The 21,551-nt window shown below is 48.8% G+C and overlaps 1 protein-coding gene across 4 annotated transcripts in view; it reads left to right on the top strand.

Annotated features, from left to right (window-relative positions):
* Positions 1-21,551, top strand: part of ACLY (ATP citrate lyase) — a 44,598-nt gene that overhangs the window by 21,777 nt on the left and 1,270 nt on the right. For all 4 annotated transcript variants that reach the window (XM_005899224.3, XM_014479257.2, XM_070389826.1 and 1 more), the window contains 14 exons: positions 277-418; positions 699-867; positions 2,541-2,645; positions 3,514-3,710; positions 8,227-8,308; positions 8,767-8,877; positions 13,875-14,002; positions 14,572-14,665; positions 16,969-17,123; positions 18,419-18,569; positions 18,768-18,911; positions 20,457-20,570; positions 20,919-21,001; positions 21,259-21,335. In XM_005899224.3, coding sequence (XP_005899286.1) covers positions 277-418; positions 699-867; positions 2,541-2,645; positions 3,514-3,710; positions 8,227-8,308; positions 8,767-8,877; positions 13,875-14,002; positions 14,572-14,665; positions 16,969-17,123; positions 18,419-18,569; positions 18,768-18,911; positions 20,457-20,570; positions 20,919-21,001; positions 21,259-21,335 — 1,752 coding nt within the window. The remainder of the gene's footprint in view (positions 1-276; positions 419-698; positions 868-2,540; positions 2,646-3,513; positions 3,711-8,226; positions 8,309-8,766; positions 8,878-13,874; positions 14,003-14,571; positions 14,666-16,968; positions 17,124-18,418; positions 18,570-18,767; positions 18,912-20,456; positions 20,571-20,918; positions 21,002-21,258; positions 21,336-21,551) is intronic.

The following is a 21,551-nucleotide window of genomic DNA, read 5'->3' as shown; positions in this document are numbered from 1 at the left end:
CATACATATACCTTTCCTGTAGGAATTCTGCTGTCTATTCACCGTTGAGCTCTTGGCCAGCCAGGCAGGACCTCTCTGCTCTTTTCTCACTCTCTGCTACCTCTTTGCAGAACAAATCCAGGTGCATCGTCCCCCAGTTTGTCCGAGTTCCATCCTCTTGCCTTCCTTTGCAGTTCTGTTGAGTCACTCTCCCTGGACCTGGGGCGAGGAGGGGTCTGGCAGGTAGCCCCTAGGGGTGTGTGTACTGGGTGCACTCGCAGTGTCTCTGCCCACCAGGAAAGAGCGCCACCCTCTTCAGCCGCCACACCAAGGCCATCGTGTGGGGCATGCAGACCCGGGCTGTGCAGGGCATGCTGGACTTCGACTACGTCTGCTCCCGAGACGAGCCCTCGGTGGCTGCCATGGTCTACCCATTCACGTGAGTCACTCCGCGGGGAGGCTGGATGCAGCCACCAAGTGGAGGTCCTCATCGCATTTCCTCTGACAGCAACACAGCTGGGGGGCCTTGGCTTATCCCCCCTTGCTGGGGAGGTGTCTGCCCATCTCAGATGGGGGCGGTTGATGTTTCTGGGGGATCTCTTTCCCATAAACTAAACTCTTTGAAGACGGTGACCCTGCCTTTTTATCCTCTGGGTGAAGGCCCTCCTGAGCCCCTGCAGGTTGACCATGTCCTCAGCCCTCCTCTGCCTTTCTCACAGTGGGGACCACAAACAGAAGTTTTACTGGGGTCACAAGGAGATCCTGATCCCCGTCTTCAAGAACATGGCTGATGCCATGAAGAAGCACCCAGAGGTAGACGTGCTAATCAACTTTGCCTCCCTGCGCTCAGCCTACGACAGCACCATGGAGACCATGAATTACGCTCAGGTAGCTCACTGCACCCTGGGGGTGGGAGGCCGGGCGAGTCCTGAATGGTGTCCACTGGGGACAAAGGCCTTGGGACTCGGGACTAGCCAGTGATTTGGGTGAAAGTGGTGGGAGACTTGATCTTCAGGAGGCAACGTGGTCACTGAGGGTAGGCGGGCTGCTCACCTGGGCTGGCAGAGTCCAGGATCATCCGTACCTACCAGTTGCTCTCTGTGCTGAGACTGGTTTTGAAAACAGGATCAAAAGCATTATTTTTATTGTAAGATTGTTACACATTTGTTGTCGAAAAAAATGCCGAGAAGTAAGAAGAGGAAAAATATTTCAAGATTAATTTCCCAGAAACACGGTTGCTGACTCTGTGTACATCCTTATCCATACCTTTTTCTGGATTTGAACAAATGGAATAACATATCTGTTTTATAATCCATCTCTGTCAGTGATGCTTTCCACATCAATATTTACCATTTTTGCTTTTTCAAGTCTTGTGATGAGCATATATCCTTCATTGCTTCCCCACGTAAATGTCTAGAAGTCACACTGCTGCACCAGAATGTGCAGCTTTGAAAGCCTTTGATCCATCCTGCTTGCCAACACTGTTGATGTTGTTCAGTTGCTAAGTCGTGTCCGACTCTTTGTGACTCCGTGGACTATAGCATGCCAGGCCTCCCTGGCCAACACTGAATGCTTGGATTTAAAGAACATATATACATGACAGAATGATAGGCATGCTATTTAATTTGCATATTTTTGATTATTAACTAAAATGAGCTTTTGAAAATATGTGTTGGCCATTTGCATTATGTGATGTGGCCTCCCTTCTTTTTTCTCTATTAAGGTGTTTATCTTTTTTGTTATTGATTTGTAAGAGCTCTTACAGATTAAGATAGTCATTTTTCTGTTCAAAATTATTGTCTGATACAGAACTGACTTATTTCAGTTTATGACTAGAAAACATAAACTTGTTTTGACATCTAGGTGAAGCGAAAAAAACCCACAAAACATTCCTGTTAAAAATGAGCAGCTTTTCTAGTCTGGAGTACAGATTAGTGAACTACAGCCCAAGGGCCAAACCCAGCCCCCTGCCTGTTGTTGTAAATAAAGTTTTATTGAAATACAGACAAGTTCATTCATTTACACATTGTCCATGGCAGCTTTTATGCTTCGAAGGCAAAATGCACTAGTTACCCCCAGAGACCGTATGACCAACAAACCCTCAAACACTGTCTTACCCTTTATAGAAAAGGTTTGTGTGGGATCTTTCTCACTCCATTCCACCTGCTCTGGCTTTTCCCTTAGCCTACTCTCTGGTCCAGGTGTGGAAACAGCTTGTTTCTATCATGTGGCTTATTCCTATAGCTGGTTTATAATCAGGCACCTGGACAGATGGGGCTGAGTCATGTCAGTTTTTGGATGGGCGAGGATATAACAGCTTTGACTACAGCAAGGTTTCTGGAACCTTTGCTTCTGCTTGGTTACGGACTCACTGTGATGGTGACCAATGGAGAGCAGTTTCAGGCGTCTCTCTTTTGCGGGAGGGTGACCAGAGGCTGGTGGGAAGAAGGAGGTGCATATTGTCATGTTTACTCCTGGGAGAGGTCTGGGAGGTGGGTTCAGGACAGGTTGCCGCCTCGTTGTCTCACGTGGTGAAACGATAACTGTCCCCTGTGCTCTAGATCCGGACCATCGCCATCATAGCCGAAGGCATCCCTGAGGCGCTCACGAGGAAGCTGATCAAGAAGGCAGACCAGAAGGGAGTGACCATCATTGGACCTGCCACCGTGAGTGTCCCTTCTGCTTCCAGGCTCTCAGAAAGCTCATCGTTGACTCTTCTGTCTCCTGTCTAGTTTGAAAAGATTGAGAGTACCTCCTGAAAGTCAGTCTGTCCATTGCCAGTTTTTGCTTGCTTGTTCTGACTGCTCCTGCAGCCTGCGAGAGCCTACTTCCCCAACAAGCGATCGCTCCCCGGCCCCAGCAGTGGGAGCCCTGTGTCCTAACAACCAGGGAATTCCCTGTCCATTTCCAGTTAATTTTTTAAAGGGCTGTCTCCCCAGATAATATCCCCTTTATAGTTTCAAGGGAATAACAAGCTTTTTTTGTTTTTTTGTTTGTCCGTCTTCATACAACCCTAGCATGGTCTTTGATTATTCATTCCTGCAACTGTGAACCAAAGAGAAATCTACCTAGGGGCCTTATTCTTGACACAAAGCTTCTTCGTGTAACAAAAAATGGCCCTGTGAATGTTTTTTGTTGCTATTTGTTTTTACTTAGCTGTTACACTAAAAATTTGGTTGAAGCTAAGATTTTTGAGCTAAGCCAGGGACCTTTCGTCTTGGAGGTGGAGGGTGATCTTGAGCAGAGTACCTGCTTGCATCAGACACCTTTACTGGATGACATTGTCCTTTTGGAGCAAAAGAGGTTACTTAACCCTGAGTGTGCACATCTATATCTGCAGTTATAAGCCACCACATGGCTCCTTTTTTCTGTGCCATGTCTCTTGATGGGGAGAAGAATCTTCCTCAGCAGGAAACCACACATGCAGGTGCTGGCCAGGGTGGGCTGGGCGGGTGATCTGGGCTCTGTGACTCAGCAGAGCTCTGTGGTCACTCAGCCTGTCCTCCTCCCTGACCGAAGTTTCCACCCCGGCAGGTTGGTGGCATCAAGCCCGGGTGCTTTAAGATCGGGAACACCGGCGGGATGCTGGACAACATCCTGGCCTCTAAGCTGTACCGCCCAGGCAGTGTGGCCTATGTCTCACGTTCGGGCGGCATGTCCAACGAGCTCAACAATATCATCTCTCGAACCACAGATGGCGTCTACGAGGGCGTGGCCATTGGTGGGGACAGGTGATCTTTTTTAACTTTTTATTTTGTGTTGGGATATAGCCAATGGTGGCTCAAATGGTAAAGAATCTGCCTGCAATGCCAGAGACCCAGGTTCGATCTCTGATTTGGGAAGCTCACCTGGAAAAGAGAGTGGATGTCCACTTCAGTACTCTCACCTGGAGAATTCCACAATGCCAGAGACCCAGGTTCGATCTCTGATTTGGGAAGCTCACCTGGAAAAGAGAGTGGATGCCCACTTCAGTACTCTCACCTGGAGAATTCCATAGATGGAGGAGCCTGGGGGGCTACAGTCCGTCCATGGGGTCACAAAGAGTTGGGCATGACTGAGCAACTAGCACTTCCACTTTCATAGCCAGTTAACAGTGTTGTGATAGTCTCAGGTGAACATCGAAGGAACTCAGGCATATGTATTCATGTATCCATTCTCCCCCAGACTCCTCTCCCATCCAGGCTGCCATATAACACTGAGCAGAGTTCATGTGCTATACAGTAGGTACTTGTTGGTTATCCATTTTAGACATAGATGTGTGTACATGACCATCCCAAACACCCTAAAAAGGTGTTTCAAAAGGCTTTTGGGCTTTGGGTGTAATTCTGTTGTCTGATTTGTAGCCAGAGGAAGGCAGCAGAGGGCAGTGCTTAGCAGGGCCTATTCTGAAATCGGGCCCAAGGGGTTCAAATCCTAGTTTCTGTGTTTGGGGTAGCAGGGTTCGGGGAGGGGGTGGCTGCTGCAATCCTGGGGAGGTTACCAACCCTCCCTAGACCTCCATCAACCTTATAGAGCAAATGAGTAGAGTAATATCCCCCACGGGGGTTTTTTGGAGGATTGGTGGTGGTGGTGGTTTAGTCTCTAAGTCGTGTCCGACTCTTGTGACCCCATGGACTGTAGCCTGCCAGGCTCCTCTGTCCATGGGGATTCTCCAGGCAAGAATACTGAAGTGGGTTGCCATTTCCTTCTCCAGGGTTTGGAGGATTAAATGAGACTAGTACAGGGCTTGATGCTTAGTAAATACTCGGTGTTAATTGTAGTTAATAAGAGTGAAAGGGAGGGGACTTCCCTGGCGGTCCAGTGGTTAGGATTCCAAGCTGTCACTGCCAAGGGCCCAGTTCAATCCCTGGTCTGGGAACTAAAATCCCACAAGCTATGCAGGGCAGCCAAATTAAAAAAAGAGGGAAAGAGAAAACTATTCTTTTATTCATTAATACTTCTGGCCACAAATATGAGGGTAATTTTCTAGCGCTGAGCAGTTTTCTGATTCTCTGCAGATACCCCCACTCAGAGTCTTACAGTTCAGTTAAATTCTGACATTGTCTATCTGGAAATAGCATCATAGCATCAGATCCCATAGGTTTGGGGCTTGGTCCCCTAGGACTCTGCAAACCCCAGCCTCTGGTACTTCTGAACACTGGCTATAAGTCAGTGGGGAAGGGGAAGGGTGGTCCTATGACTCCCGCCTCAGGTTTAATAATTTGCTAGAAAGGCTTGCCGAACTCAGGAAAAATTTACTCACAGGCTTCCCAGGTTATTACAAAAGTATGTAACTAATGAGCAACGAGGTGGAAGAGGGCAGTGGGTCATGGCAGGGAGAGTGTGTGGAGCCTCTGTGCCTTCTCCTTTGAGCACATTGTACCAGCCTGCCGAGAGTTGCCTCATGAAGACAAAACACTGCTGTCCACCCCCGTGACTCAGAAAATGACAAAGGTCTTATGCGTGCTGGGTCAGGAACCAGTGCCAAAGACCAAATATGAAAACAAAAGATGCTCTTAGTACCCTTGTCACTCAGATAGTGAGGGTTTTCAGAGCTCTGTGCCAGGAACTGGAAGCAAGAGACACACACACACATATATATATATATTTGTTTATTTCTTACTATGTCGCAAATCATGTTCTTAATACTTTTTGTCAGTAGGAACAATGATCAGTAGGTCATCAATTGAGTAACGTCTTAGAGCAATGCCTGGTACTTGTTACCATGATAAATGTTTGCTATTACTGTTTACTGTTATTACTGCTGCTATTGTTTGGCCTAGAAACCAAAAGCTGTTAAGACTGAGTCACCTCGTCAACCCTCCTGGCTCTCCCAGATCATTCCGAATGGAGGACCCGAGTGAGAAGGGACTTTTGCTGAGGTCTCTGGGGAGGTGGTCTTAGGACCCCTAGTTCCCTGGTGCTCCCTGACAGAAGGCTCCAAGTCAGACAAGTCTGGGCGGTGCTGCCAGTTATATTGTCCTCTTGGGATTTAATGCTCCTGAGTATATCAAAAGGACCTTGGAGATCTGAAGCCTACTTGGCCTTAAGTCCTTCTGCAAACTCAGGTGACAGTAGAAAATTAAAATATTTTGGCCTATACATAGACCTTCTAGCAATGGCCTGGGATGCAGCTTGGCACACAGTATTCATTATCTATTGCTATGTTTCTTAAAAATTACCCCAAAACAAAGTGACTGCAGTGATAAACGTGTATCCTCATGGTTCCTGTGCTTTAGGAGCCAGGGCTTGGTTGGGAGGTTCTGGCAGGTGCAGGGGAGGTCTCTGTTGAGAGGTGGTCAGATATGGGCAGGCTGCAGGAGGCTGGCAGGTGGGCTTCTGCCCTGATGGCTGAGAGTCCTTCCCCCAGCCACTACTCTTGGCTGCCTTCCCCCAAAATGAGCTAGTCAGGGGAGAGTGTTGGATGACCCAAATTCGGGAAGAGAAGCATGAATTTCCACCTTTTTAAAGGAACTTATGGACATATTTTATTTATTTGTTTATTTTGGTCATGCTAAGCAGCATGTGGAATCTTAGTTCCTCAGTTCAGTTCAGTTCAGTCGCTCAGTCGTATCCAAATCTTTGCAACCCCATGAATTGCAGCACGCCAGGCCTCCCTGTCCATCACCAACTCCTCATGTCCATCGAGTTCACTCAAACTCATGTCCATCGAGTCGGTGATGCCATCCAGCCATCTCATCCTCTGTCGTCCCCTTCTCCTCCTGCCCCCCATCCCTCCCAGCATCAGAGTCTTTTCCAGTGAGTCAACTCTTCGCATGAGGTGGCCAAAGTACTGAAGTTTCAGTCTTTTAATTTCATGGCTGCAATCACCATCTGCAGTGATTTTGGAGCCCCCCAAAATAAAGTCTGACACTGTTTCCACTGTTTCCCCGTCTATTTCCCATGAAGTGATGGGACCAGATGCATTTTCTGAATGTTGAGCTTCAAGCCAACTTTTCCACTCTCTTCTTTCACTTTCATCAAGAGGCTTTTTAGTTCTTCACTTTCTGCCATAAGGGTGGTGTCATCTGCATATCTGAGGTTATTGATATTTCTCTCAGCAATCTTGATTCCAGCTTGTGCTGCTTCCAGCCCAGCGTTTCTCATGATGTACTCTGCATATAAGTTAAATAAGCAGGGCGACAATATACAGCCTTGACGTACTCCGTTTCCTATTTGGAACCAGTCTGTTGTTCCATGTCCAGTTCTAACTGTTGCTTCCTGACCTGCATATAGGTTTCTCAAGAGGCAGGTCAGGTGGTCTCGTATTCCCATCTCTTGAAGAATTTTCCATAGTTTATTGTGATCCACACAGTCAAAGGCTTTGGCATAGTCAATAAAGCAGAAATAGATGTTTTTCTGGAACTCTCTTGCTTTTTCGATGATCCAGCAGATGTTGGCAATTTGATATCTGGTTCCTCTGCCTTTTCTGAAACCAGCTTGAACATCTGGAAGTTCACGGTTCACGTATTGCTGAAGCCTGGCTTGGAGAGTTTTGAGCATTACTTTACTAGCGTGTGAGATGAGTGCAATTGTGCAGTAGTTTGAGCATTCTTTGGCATTGTCTTTCTTTGGGATTGGAATGAAAACTGACCTTTTCCAGTCCTGTGGCCACTGCTGAGTTTTCCAAATTTGCTGACATATTGAGTGCAGCACTTTCACAGCCTCATCTTTCAGGATTTGGAATAGCTCAACTGGAATTCCATGACCTCCACTAGCTTTGTTTGTAGTGATGCTTCCTAAGGCCCACTTGATTTCACATTCCAGGATGTCTGGCTCTAGGTGAGTGATCACACCATCGTGATTATCTTGGTTGTGAAGATCTTTTTGTACAGTTCTTCTGTGTATTCTTGCCACCTCTTTTTAATATCTTCTGCTTCTGTTAGGTCCATACCACTTCTGTCCTTTATCAAGCCCGTCTTAGTTCCTCAACCAGGGATCAAATCTGTGTTCCCTGAAGTGGAAGCACAGAGTCTTAACCACTAGACTGCCAGGGAAGTCCCTGTGGACATATTTTAAAATCACCCGCCATGTGCACCCTCCAGGTGTCTCTTACTGCCGTGGGAACTTCTCTGCGCTTATTAATTCCTCTTCCTTCCCTTCCCTTGTGTTCCATTTAGTACCTCCCCCCCCCCCTTATTCCTGAGGCATCTCCAGACCCTCACTGAGCATCCACACCCACAAAAAACTCCACAGTGTTCTCAGTACATGTGTGTTTCCCACACCTGTACTCACACCTCACCTCACTGCACCTCCTGCTCTCACCAGGTACCCCGGCTCAACGTTTATGGATCACGTGTTACGTTATCAGGACACTGCAGGAGTCAAAATGATTGTGGTTCTTGGAGAGGTAAGTTTGTTTTGTTTTTATTTTTTTTCTTTATAAAAGTCATGGGATTTGGGGTTTTAAGAAAGTCATGCATTTTGTTTATGTATAACTGAAAGTGCCAGTCCCTGGCTGGCCCCAGTCTGTCCCTGGTGGGTGGAGTGGATAGCTGGAGTCAAAGAACCTCTCTGACATGTGCCCCTGATCAGATCTGGCCCTAAATTATCTCATACCCTTAGATCAGGAAGGGGGAATTCTAGGAACTCTCCGAGGATACCCATCATCGTTTGAAAATACTTTGTTGCATCTCTCATCTCCATCTTCCAGGCTGTTATTTGACCAAAGCCCCTGTTCCCTCATCTTCGAGTTGGAACTCCGGGCTCCTGCCTGATTCAGGACAGATTTTCCTGCTGCACTGCTGCTCTGGGAGCAGCTCAGAATGGGTTCCACTGACTCAGGGGCTTTTTCTTGTCGCCTGGCAGATAGGGGGCACAGAGGAGTATAAGATCTGCCGGGGCGTCACGGAGGGCCGCATCACCAAGCCCGTGGTCTGCTGGTGCATCGGGACCTGTGCGGCCATGTTCTCCTCCGAGGTAGGGCCGGGACTGGCCCCTGCTGGGCGGGGGGTCCGGGGTAGGGCATCCCTGGGAAACCACGTGGGCCTCTTAGCAAGTGGCTGGTTCCGTCAATAAGCATTCTTACCTGCTTGGTTACCACAAGGGCCAGCTGGCCCCCTCCTCTCTAGAAGCTAAAGTCCAATTGCAAGAGACAAATTCATCCCCAGATTGAGGCCAGAGCAAGGGTTTGAGTCCCTCTTCAGAGTACGAGTAACATACTGCCTGGATGAGTTGAGATGGCGTCTAAAGATGAACTGCTCCTTAAGGGATGAGGAGTTTCGCTGAGCGAGATGGGGGCGGGGGAGGGAGAGGACATAACCTAGGCTCAGAGCTGGCAAGGGGCTGGTGGGAAGTCCTGTGTGGGCAGGGGTTGTAGAGGAAAGCCTCTGGGGGTGTTAAGATGACCTGATACATATGAAAGTGCCGGGGAGGAGAAGTCCAGCCTGTAGTGCATGTTAGATAGAGACCCTCTGAGCTCTGCCACTCCTGCTGGGTGGGACTGGCCAGACCTCAGCCCCTGGAGTCCAGCTTAGAGAATCCTCGGTCTTAAAGAAGGCCCACCCGCTAACGAAGAAACCAAGGAAACAACCGCTTGTCACCCATCAGTTCGTCAGTAGCTGAGTGTCAGACCTTGACCTCTGCTGTGTGTATATAAAATAAAATTTGGCCATTAAGGCTTCCTGCAGCAGTGATAATTCCTACACTTAAACCCTCAGCCCTTGGACTTCCTGGTGGTCCAGTGGTTCAGAATCCACGCTACCACTGCAGGAGACACAGGTTCCGTCCTTAGATGGGGAACTAAGATCCCACACGCTGCGAGGTGCGGCCACCCTCAGTTCTTCCTTCCAGTAAGCCTGTCACACTATCCTTTCCCCTTAGGTTGATTACCTTTCTCCTTCAGATTCCTATCACCTCCAAATAGCACTATTTGTCCGGTTATAAAATGTACCTCTCCTGTAAACTACCAGCTCAATTTCTGCTAATTTACTTGGTGGATATGTGTGCAGAAATGTTTAGAAGTATGTGTACTTGGAGGATACTTGCTGCTATGTGGTGATGGCAAGACATGGAAACACCCTGAACACTGGTTGGGAGGGGACTGTGTTGCGTCCTCATGGCATGACCATGTAATAGAAAACTGAGCCGGAGAAGAACAAGGTGGATCTTGAGATGTCAGTGTAGAAAGGGTTCATGTGGGATCTAAGAAGGGGCAAGATGTGGCAGATGCTTACCATAGGATCCACTTTGTGTAACTGTGAACTGTATGTGTGTGTATCTTTTTTCCAAGTAAATGAAAGGGAAGGGAGCGGGTCATGGATCCTGCCCGTCCTCCAGGGCGGAGCTCCACTTCCACAGGCCTTAGAGTTAGCTCCTGGTGGATCTGTATGACTGGGGCAAGTTGTTTCGCCTTTCTGTAATTCATTTTCCTGAGCTGTAGAAAGGAGATGATTCTGAGGGACTCCCTTGCCGGCCCAGTGGCTAAGACTCCATACTTCCACCGCAGGGGGCAATAGGTTCGATACCTGGTTGGGGAACTAAGATCCCACATGCTGCCTGATGCAGCCATGAAAAAGAGCAGGTCGGGAGATGCTTCGGGATTGCTGCGTGGCTTAGATAAGAGGGTAATTGTAAAGGTGTGGCACATACAGGTCTTAGCAAATACTGGTTTCCAGTCTTCAACACACCTGTTCCATGAAGCCGTTCCTTAGTCTGTTTCTTCATGGCTGCTCTCCATTCCACTACAACAGCTGAAAACAGTTCCTCCCACCCCTCCAGGCTTTCTCTTAACCAGCTCTGCTTTATGGCAGCCCCCAGCATACTGAGGACCCCTCCAAGAGGGTGAGGACCCTGCTCATTTGTTTCGGGCCAGGTGCTCATCATCACCCTCTGGGCAGGGCAGGTCCTTGAAGTATTTTGCTTTTTTAGGGGGAGGGGGTTAAAAATGATTTTTGGCTGTCCTGGGTCTTCATTACTGAATGGGCTTTTTCTCTAGTGGCAGCGTGTGGGCTTCTCATTGCGGTGACTTCTCTTGTTGAGGAGCACAGCCTCTAGGGTGTGAGGGCTTGAGTAGCTGCAGCGCGTGGGCTCAGCAGTTGTGTTTCCTGGGCTCTAGAACATAGGCTCAATAGTTGTGGCATAGTTGCTCCAGGGCATGTGGGATCTTCTTGGATCAGGGATGGAACCTGTGTCTCCTGCAATGACAGGTGGATTCTTTACCCCTGAGCCTCCTGGGAAGCCCTCAAAGTGTTTTATTTTTGCTTTTTATTCATTTTTTTAAAAAAACTTTATGTAGTTTCAAGAATACACGAACATAGAGTAGTACTGTGATGGTCCAGCTAATAAGTGTTTTTTGATTCCTTGAACAAGTCTCATGACCTTGCAGAGCTCTCTGCCCCATAGAGGAGGTGAGATAGGTACACAATATCCTCAGTTCAGTGCCTTGGGAAAATGGACTGAGAACCGGGAGATAGGACTTCCCTGGTGGTACAGTGGATAGGAATCTGCCTGCCAGTGCAGCGGACACGAGTTCGATCCATAATCAGGAAAGATTCCTCATGTTGCAGAGCAGCTAAGCCACAGCTGCTGAGCCTGTGCTCTAGAGCCCGTGCTCCTCAGAAGAGAAGCCATGGCAATGAGAAGCCTGTGCATCTCAACTAGAGAGTAGCTCCCACTTGTCACAGCTAGAGAAAGCCTGCACAAAGCAACACAAGACCCAGGGCAGCCAAAAATAAAGTAAAACATAACAGGTATATTAAGAAAGAAGAAGAAGAAGAATTGGGAGTAGAGATAAGAGGACAGTGGTAAGATGGCAGTGTCCCAAAACGCTGGTCCTATAGCTGCTGCTGCTGCTGCTTATTCACTTAGTCATGTCCGACTCTATGTGACCCCATGGACTGTAGCCTACCAAGCTCCTCTGTCCATGGGATTCTCCAGGCAAGAATACTGGAGTGGGTTGCCATGCCCTCCTCCAGGGGATCTTCCCGATCCAGAGATTGAACCCAGGTCTCCTGCATTGCAGGTGGATTCTTAACTGCTGAGCCATCAGAGTCCTGTAGCGATGGTCCTCAAAACAAAACAAAAACCAATGAAAAGGAAGCTTCTATAAATTCTAAACATACTCCGATTTCATTATCTCCCTTTTAAAAGCTTTAGCTCTGAGAAATCTGAGTTAAACTTGCTTAACTTCTTTAAGTTCAGTGTTCGTTGAGTTTATGTGAATGCACGGTCTCTTCTTCGCACCCCATCTACCCATGCAGATTAAGTTCTGTACAGAAGGCCCTGGGAGCTTGCTTTGAAGCATGTGTCTCCGAGCCTTGCTAACCAGAGAGCGGTTCTGGTTTACCTTTTAACACTTCAGCTCTGGGACTTCCCTGGTAGTCCCAGTGGTTAAGACTTTGTACTTCCAATGCAGGGGCTATGGGTTTTCCTGGTCAGGGAACTAAGACCCACATGCTGTGCAGCACAGCCAAAAATAAATAAAATAATGATAAAATTAAAAAAAAACCAAAGCCCCATTTCAGCCCCCTTTTGTTATATGTCGGAGTGAGCGCCACAGTGAGAGGCCACATCCGTTGTCTGGTTTAAATGCTGCCACATACCACCTGTGTGACCTTGGCAAGTTACTCTGTCGCTCTGTGCTTCCACTTCCTTGTTGAGAGGAAACAGTTGTAGGTACTGAATGATGACATCTGTGAAGCTTTTAGAAAAGTGCCTGGAGGCAGTGTTATTTTGGGCTTCCCTTGTAGCTCGATGTTTAAAGAGTCTGGCTGCAATGTAGGAGCCCTGGGTTTGATCCCTGGGTTGGGAAGATCCCCTGGCGAAGGAAATGGCAACCCATGCTGGTATTCTCTCCTGGAGAATCCCAGGGACAGGAGCCTGGCAGGCTACAGTCTGTGGGGTCGCAAGAGTCCGAGTGAGACACGACTGAGAGACTAAGCACGTGCATGCATATGAAGTATTATTTAAACAGGGAAGATTATCACACCTGCCCTGCTAAGAGTTTTGTACCACATTTCATTAAGTTAATCTCTTTTCCTTGTTGCTTAATCAAAGATACAGGTACCACATAGCTCTTCTGATTGGTTTTTTCTTCCTTCTCTCTCCCCATAACCAGCCCCCTACCCCATATTCCATTGGGTTTATAGTTTAATCTTAGTTCATGCTCAGGTGGAAGGGCGCAATAGCTAATTAGCTCCCTGTGATCATTGCTATCTGGGAGTATAGGCCAAATGGTGCAAAATGTGGCTTTTTTTTAAAAAAAAGTGGAAATTTGGATTTTTACAGGAAATCTTCTGGGGTTCTGTTTTGTTTAATAAGGGTACATACTTCATACAAAGTATGTGCAGGATAGTCAGATCACACTTATGAGCTCCGCTTAGCTAAGCTTGGCAGTTTGTAACCTCTCACAGTTGCCCCAAACTGACTGCTATTCTATGTCTCCTCATCTCCACCCTACCCAGTAAGTGCCCCATGGGAAGCCAGAGGAAGGTGTTTGTGGAGTTGGGCACCAGGCTCGTATCCTGGCTCCAGTGCCCCAGCTGTGTGACCTTGAGTAAGCTCTTGAACCTCTTGGTGCCTCAGATTCTCATTTGTGCTTGAGAGTCAGCCAGCGCACATATTCAGTGAGCCTTCTGGGGGCCTGAAGTGATTCACGTAGAGCAAGGGTCCCCAGTCTCCAGGATCTGATGCCTGATGAGCTGAGGTGGAGCTGATGTAATAATAATAGAAATAAAACGCACAGTGAATGTAATGCACTTGAGTCATCCCGAGACTATCATCCCCTACCCCCCACCCCCTGGTCTGTGGGAAAATTGTCTTCCACGAAACTGGTCCCTGGTGCCAGAAAGGTGGGGGACCGCTGACACAGAGCATTGAATGGGGTCTGGCCAGTAATCAGTGCCAACATCCTCAGGGGCCTTCTCTCTCTTAGGGGATTGACCGGGCTGCTAAAGCCGTTCTCCTTTGCATTTCAGGTCCAGTTCGGCCATGCTGGAGCTTGTGCCAACCAGGCTTCTGAAACTGCAGTTGCCAAGAACCAGGCCTTGAAGGAGGCCGGAGTGTTTGTGCCCCGGAGCTTCGATGAGCTTGGAGAAATCATCCAGTAAGTGGACCTGGGGAGGGTGGCACCAACCTGCCCCTTTCCCAGTCCTTCGCCAGGGCAGCTGCCTCGCCGAAATACAGGTGTCCGATATGCCTGGTCTCTCTCAGGCGTCTAAGGCAGCTCTTCAGATAGTCCAGAATCTTTCCTTTTGGGCTTTCCTTTTTTCTAACTTGTTTCTAAAAGCAGCATTTACAGGCTGTTCAGACTGGGCTTAAAACATTCAGTTTCTGAGCCTACCTACTTGGTGGGCCATGAATGAGCAAGCGTAGGAACATTCATCCATTACATGAGCTGTTGTCTCTTCCCATTCCTCCCCTCTGGCCCTCCTTGGCCTCCAGACTCAGCCTTCTCTAAGGTCCCGTTCGGAGGCAGTGGGGCGGGTCTTGGCTAGAACCTGTTTTCATTTAGTTCTTGGGAATCCACCTAGTAAGGGTAAGCTGCTGACAAGGGGGGATACAGGGCTGGGGAATCTCTGGGGTTAGATGGAAGAGCATTCAAGAGATGCCCTAGAAGAGCCCAGAAGAATGAAATCCACATGGATGTCTCTTCTCTGTTTCCCTGCCTCCCAGGTCCGTGTACGAGGATCTCGTGGCCAGAGGAGTCATTGTACCTGCTCAGGAGGTTCCGCCCCCCACAGTACCCATGGACTACTCTTGGGCCCGGGTAGGTGCTCCGCGTGTCCCTAACGTGTGTGGCTGAGGTATGCTGGAGCTTGTGAGGTGGCCCCTTCTGACCAGCCAGAGAAACAGATGCAGGGCCCAGGAGGGGCAAGGGCAGCGTGTACCTCCCACAGTGATGTGGCTTGACCTGGAAACAGGGGCTGGAGACAGACAATGTCCTCTAGAGCCGTCTGCACCTGCTAAGAGATTTCAGGCTACTTGTCTAAGGCAGGGACATAGATATAGAGCAAATTCTCTTATCTACAAGATCTCTTAGGAATCTATTTTTAAAAGGCCAATAACCCATTAGAACAATGGGTAGCAGATGTTCTTTCAACATGAAGAATTGCTCAGCTTCACTCCTTATAAAAGAAACCAAAGTAGAAACTGCGATACCAGTTATCTCCTGCTGCTAAGTCGCTTCAGTCATGTCCGACTCTGTGCGACCCCATAGATGGCAGCCCACCAGGCTCCCCCATCCCTGGGATCCTCCAGGCAAGAACACTGGAGTGGGTTGCCATTTCCTTCTCCAATGCATGAAAGTGAAAAGTGAAAGTGAAGTCGCTCTGTCGTGCCCGACTCTTAGCAACCCCATGGACTGCAGCCTACCAGGGTCCTCCGCCCGTGGGATTTTCCAGGCAAGAGTACTGGAGTGGGATGCCATTGCCTTCTCCGAGTTATCTCCTACAGACCAAAAAAAAAAAAAAAATTCTGATATATTGTTTGTATGGGTGTGAGGAGGCTGGAGGGACTTCCCTGGTGGCTCACTGGTAAAGAATCCACCAACAATGCAGGAGCCACAGGTGACGTGGGGTCAACCCCTGAGTCAGGAAGATCCCCTGGAGGAGGGCATGGCAACCCACTCCAATATTCTTGCCTGGAGAATCCCACGGACAGAGGAACCTGGCGGGCTACCGTGCATAGGGTCGCAAAGAGTTGGGCATGACTGAAGCGACTGGGCACACACGATGAGGCTGGTACGTTGATTCGTCGGTGGTGGGAGTGGCATTGGCATGACCTCTCTGAAAGGCACGTGGATAGTGTCAGTTCAGTGTAACAGCGCTCATACCGTACGACCCAGCAATTCCCTGTCTGGAAAGCTCCTTGAAGAAAATGCTTGCATGTACAAATATGTTCAAGGATATTTTTTGAGCTGATGGTCATCGGTGGAGGAATGGCCAACATGTGGGGCTGTCATGAGGGGATATTCTACGGCAGTTAAAAGGAATGAACTAGATCTAGATATATGCTGACATGTATAGCACTCAGACTCATTGAGTAAATAGTGCGCTGTAGAACAGTGTTTCTATTATGAGTATGAAAAAGGTAGGCATGCAAAATGATGTCTGTTCTCCATGTGTCTGTGTGTGTACATAAAATCAGAGAAAGAAAGGTCCAGAAAAATGTTCACTAAACTAACAGACACGAAATCAGAAAACCAGGGTGGGTGGGGTGGAGGTCAAAGGCAACATGACTTCATCTGTTCTAGTGTAAGTAAGTAAGTGAAGTCCAACTCTTTGCGACCCCATGGACAGTAGCCTGCACCAGGCTCCTCCATCCATGGGATTTCCTAGACAAGAGTACTGGAGTGGGTTGCCATTTCCTTCTCCAGGGAATACTTTCTGACCCAGGGATCGAACCCAGGTCTCCCGCATTGTAGACAGATGCTTTACCGTCTGAGCCACCAGGGAGTGACAAAGGAGAGTGCATTCCTGTTGCTTCTGCAATTAAAATATAATTAGAGGCATTTCTTAAGTTCGGAAGGGATAACTAAAGAAACAGGCATGGGCAGAGTTAGCTGACGCTGCCCGCCTTGTACCCCGACTCTGAAAGCGGAAGATTCAGGACCTCAGTGCTGTCCCCTTGGAAAAGGATGTGTTGAGGGGATTCTCCCACTTCCCCAGCCATGTGCCTTGTTACTGGCAGCTATGTGTAGAGTATTTAAAATTTGTCCCTTTGGAGTCGTTCTTCCATTTCTTAGCCAGGTGACCTGGAGCTGGTTACTCTGTTGTAAAAAGGAACCCCTGGATGCCAACAGCTAAGCGCCCTGACTGAGTCCACATTCAGTAAAGACAAGAAACAGGCCAGGCTGAGCGGGTGCCGTGGAATGATTGCTCCTATTTTCTTGTCCCAAGTGATCTAATCAAAGGGCTTTGCAATTCCTTCTTGGGAGGACTTTGAGAGTTGTTGCTTGGCCACCAGTATTTAAGACCTAGAACACTGGTTCTGGGCACAGATAGTGAGGATGTTCTGGGAGAACCTCTGGTCACCACAGCCCTGCTTGTCTCTGCCCCCATCTCTGCTCAGGAATTGGGCTTGATCCGCAAACCTGCCTCGTTCATGACCAGCATCTGTGACGAGCGAGGACAGGAGCTCATCTACGCGGGCATGCCCATCACCGAGGTCTTCAAGGAGGAGATGGGCATTGGCGGGGTCCTCGGCCTCCTCTGGTTCCAGAAAAGGTGAGGCATGGAGGGCAGAAGAGGGTAAGGCCTTGTGATTCAGCATTCATTTTCCTCCCCTGCCAAGGGAGTGGGAGTGGGCAGCTTTGGGGAACATGTCCAGGGCCAAGCTTTCTGGCCACAGATCAGTAGAAAGGTCAGAGGAAAGAGATTCAGGTTCCTAAGTCTTCCAAGGATGGAAAGGCCAGCCTGAACCAAGAGAAGTAGAAAGCAGTGACGTCATCAAGGATCTTGGATCAAGGATCTTTCCCTTGGGAGCTTTTAAAGAAACGGGCCAGAGTTGAATGCAGGCCTATTGAGAGAAAGGTCAGGGTTAGCACAGAAGGCCTGGATGCATCGAGTGGCTTAAAGAGTGCAGGCCTGGTGGAGTTGCTCAACAGGCAGAAAGTACCTGATAGTGTGTCCTCTGAATTTGTGTCTTATCAGCTTGTATAGGGGGAAAAGTTGGTTTTCTCTGCAACTCCCAAGCTCAGCCCTCCCCTGGGACTGACAGCTGGGCAAGGAGGCTGATGAATATGTAGTCACAGAGCCCTGCCTTGGAGTGGTCCTGGGCAGAAAGCCAGGTGGAAATCTTGGTGTGTGTCCTGGTCTTACCTCTGAGAGATGGGTCTGGGTCCTGCCTTGAGCCCCTCCTGGGAGAAGTTCAAGGCTTGTAATACCTGACAGGTCTCACTGTATGTGCTCTTGCGTCCCCAGAGCTCCAGACTTTGGGGGTATTTTGTTTATTTTGTGGGTTTTCGTGGTTGTGTGTGTGTGTGTGCATGCTGCACACTTTGCGGGATCTTAATTTCCCAGTCTGGGATGGAACCTGCCCCAGCAGTGAAAGTGTGGAGTCCTAACCCCTGGACCGCCAGGGAACTCCCCAGACTTTGTTCTTAATCATCAGTAGGAGGTTGATCACTGTGCACTGTGAAAGGGACCAGGGCCCTCACCTCCTCTCTGGCTGGCACGTGGAGAGTAGTAACTGCAAACACAGGTCACATCCTGTCGCAGCAGCTCAGCTGAAAAAACTGCCCAAAGAGGAGGTTTCAAGCCCTACTTGCTAAGCTCAATTTTAAAAGCAGTATTTGATATCAGCAACATCCAGAGCCACTCAGGGATCAAAGAGTTCTGCCTTGGAGTTGTAAGATAGTGTTAGACCTGGATTGGGGGCTTGTTGCCCTTCTAGAGTTTGAATGACTTGTTCAAGGAGATGGGAAACAGGAGGACCATGGCCTCGTCAGTGTATCTCCTGTTCAGCCCCTCACCTTTGTTCCAGCTCTCATGTCCCCTCCCCTGTCCTTGCCCTCCTCCAGGTTGCCCAAATACTCCTGCCAGTTCATTGAGATGTGCCTGATGGTGACGGCTGATCACGGGCCTGCCGTCTCTGGGGCTCATAACACCATCATCTGCGCTCGAGCCGGCAAGGACCTCGTCTCCAGCCTCACCTCGGGACTGCTTACCATTGTGAGTATTGTCATCATAGGAGGTGAACAGCGGGGACACCCACCTTTGGCATCATGCCACTTGGCTGCATTGCAGTCCTAGAGGGAGCCATGGAGTGTGAGACCCCATGCCGGGGGCTGTTGAGGGGAACCCTGGATCAGCCGGAGAAGCCGAAGGAGACTGACAGCTTGGGGTGACATGGGCTGGCTCCTCCCACAGGGCGACCGGTTTGGGGGTGCCCTGGATGCAGCAGCCAAGATGTTCAGCAAGGCCTTTGACAGTGGCATCATCCCCATGGAGTTTGTGAACAAGATGAAGAAGGAAGGAAAGCTTATCATGGGCATTGGTCACCGAGTGAAGTCGGTGAGTCGTCTTTCTCCTTCAGGCACTGGGTCAACGGGGTGTGGGGCACAGCTGGGCTCTCGGCACCCAGCAGGCAAAGCTTTGCTGACAGATGCCAACACTGAGCAGCTCTTTTTCCCATTATAAAACGGATTGCCCATAAACAGTTTCTATCATGTTCAGTTGTGGTGTGAAAATGTGATGAACTGGGACCTTGGTATCTTTAGCTTCCCAGGTGACTCTTACAGGAGAAAGGACTAAGGTCAGGGTTAAGGGGACATATCGGTCACTAGATAATGCTGTGGACTGGCGTAACAACTCCCCAAATCTCAGTGGCTCCTGGGGCCGAGTTATGTTTAGAAATCAAAGGGAACAAGAGAAGAAGTGGCAGCTGCTTGCGGCCCCACAGGGACAGTTCAGGGTCCATGGCTCCACCACTCCAGAAACCTCAGGGAGTTAGTCACTCTGCTGGCCTAAGTGGGGGGTATGACTCGGATTAATACAAGAGGATCCTGCATTCATCCCGGCATCCCCACGCTGGGCCAGGGCAGAGTAAGTCCAGAGGTGGCTGGATGGCAAAGACTGAGCCAGAGACAGTGGTTTCTGCTGAGGGACATTCCATCTGGGTCTACAGAACTTAGGCCAGCCACCCCCAGCTCCCAGGCAGACGGTGCTCGCACAGCACAGGGCACCTTGCCTAGCCAGCGTCGCACCTGTGCTGCCATGCTCAGTCTTTGGGTGCCTTCCTTCCTGGAGACCATCCTGGCCTTGGGTGTCTTGGCCAAGGGAGGAGGTCACTGTGGTATTGGGACTTGGCACCCAGTCCGTCTCACTCCCCTGCTGATGGGACCGCCTAGTATGGGCCTCTGAACCGAGAGTTCATCTACACTCATTGCAGGTCCAGAAGGTTTCTTGGAATTTCAGGGGTGCTTTGCTGCCCCACTGCCAACATGTGCTTACTTAGTTAAAAACTAAGAACTTTGTAGAACTTGGTTACATCTTGACTAGGTTGCCGATGAGCAGTGTGGCTGGTGGCTAGAACCTCAGACTTCCCGTTGGAAGGTGTGTGCTGCTTTTGGGTTTTTTTTTTGTTTGTTTGTTGTTTGATTTGGTTTTGGCTGTGCTGCTCGGCCTGAGATTTTAGTTCCTCAACTGGGGATTGAACCTGGGCCCCCGGCAGTGAAAGTGCAGAGTTCTAACTGCTGGACCGCCAGGGAAGTCCTGTGCCCTGCTGCTTGACCCTGTAGGATCCATGGCTAATTTATCCAACATCTCCACATCTCAGGTGGTTTTGAGGCTCAAATATGAGAGGACATCAGAAACCTTAAACCTCACAGCAGTGCATATGACACGTACAGCTATGTCTACCTGTGACACAAGCAAGAACACGTCTTTTTTTTTTGGCCTGTGTCATGTGAGGTCTTAGTTCTTCCACCAGGGCTCAAACCCATGCCCCTTGCAGTGGAAGTACGGTGTCTTAACCACTGGACAACCAGGGAAGTCCCAGGAACATGTCTTTTAACAGCTGTGTCAGAGTGGTTCCTCTAACTTTGGATCACTTCCTAGATCAACAACCCAGACATGCGCGTGCAGATTCTCAAAGATTATGTCAGACAACACTTCCCTGCCACCCCACTGCTCGACTACGCACTGGAAGTAGAGAAGATTACCACCTCCAAGGTAAAAGAAAATGTTTCTAATTCCCAAATCAGGGTTTTGGGTGAATTTCTTGGAGAAAATGACTGCCAAGTCACAGTCTGATTGTGCAGCTAAAATCGAACCCGGTTTTCTGAAAGATTTTTGTTTCTGTTGCTTAACTAAGTTTACACATAGTGTCAATGAGAGTCCTCTGCTAGACCTTAGAAATCAAGGCAGTCTCTCCTGTAAACTGGGAAGTGTTGGTGGGAGGTTTTTAAATAGCAGTCAGGGATTCATAGTAGTAGTTTTAGTAGTAATAGTGGAACATCATGCAGAACAAAAATTAGTAATAATGACAAATGCGTTGAATTTTTTTTTTTGCCTTCCCAGAAACCAAACCTTATCCTGAATGTGGACGGTTTAATCGGAGTTGCATTTGTAGACATGCTTAGACACTGCGGGTCCTTCACTCGGTGAGCTTGCAGCTATTTTCTTCCTCTTAACCTTTATTGATTTTTCTTGGTGATTCCTCCCAACTCCAAGAGCAATGCATGTTCATTAGAGAGCATTAAGAAATGCCTCTATGCCTACCACCCAGAACACCCTCCCTTTACTAATTAGAGTCCAAAGAGAGCTAGCGTCTCATTCCTGGGCAGAAATTATAGTGTCTGTGGGGAGGAGGGCAGTCATGTGAGCCATTTGAAAACTACAAGTGAATTGTGTGTTTCAGGGAGGAAGCTGATGAATATATTGACATTGGAGCCCTCAACGGCATCTTTGTGCTGGGAAGGAGCATGGGCTTCATTGGTAAGTTGGTAGTAAGAGTTCTGTTTGGTTTCGGTTTTTTGTTTGTTTGTTTTACCCCATGGTTCAGGTATACCCCTTGCCTATGTGGCCAGTTTCTTTTTCTTTTTTTGGCTGTCCTGCACAGCTTGCAAGATCTTAGTTCCTCAAGCTGGGTCAAATCTGGGTCCTAACCACTGGACCACCAGGGAATTCCCCAGGCCAGTTTCTATCAGCGAG

This window comes from Bos mutus, chromosome 19, assembly GCF_027580195.1.
Source record: "Bos mutus isolate GX-2022 chromosome 19, NWIPB_WYAK_1.1, whole genome shotgun sequence".
In the NCBI taxonomy this organism is placed as follows: Eukaryota; Metazoa; Chordata; class Mammalia; order Artiodactyla; family Bovidae; genus Bos; species Bos mutus.
The sequence above is the reverse complement of the archived record's forward strand: the minus strand, read 5'-3'. Positions and strand labels throughout refer to the sequence as shown.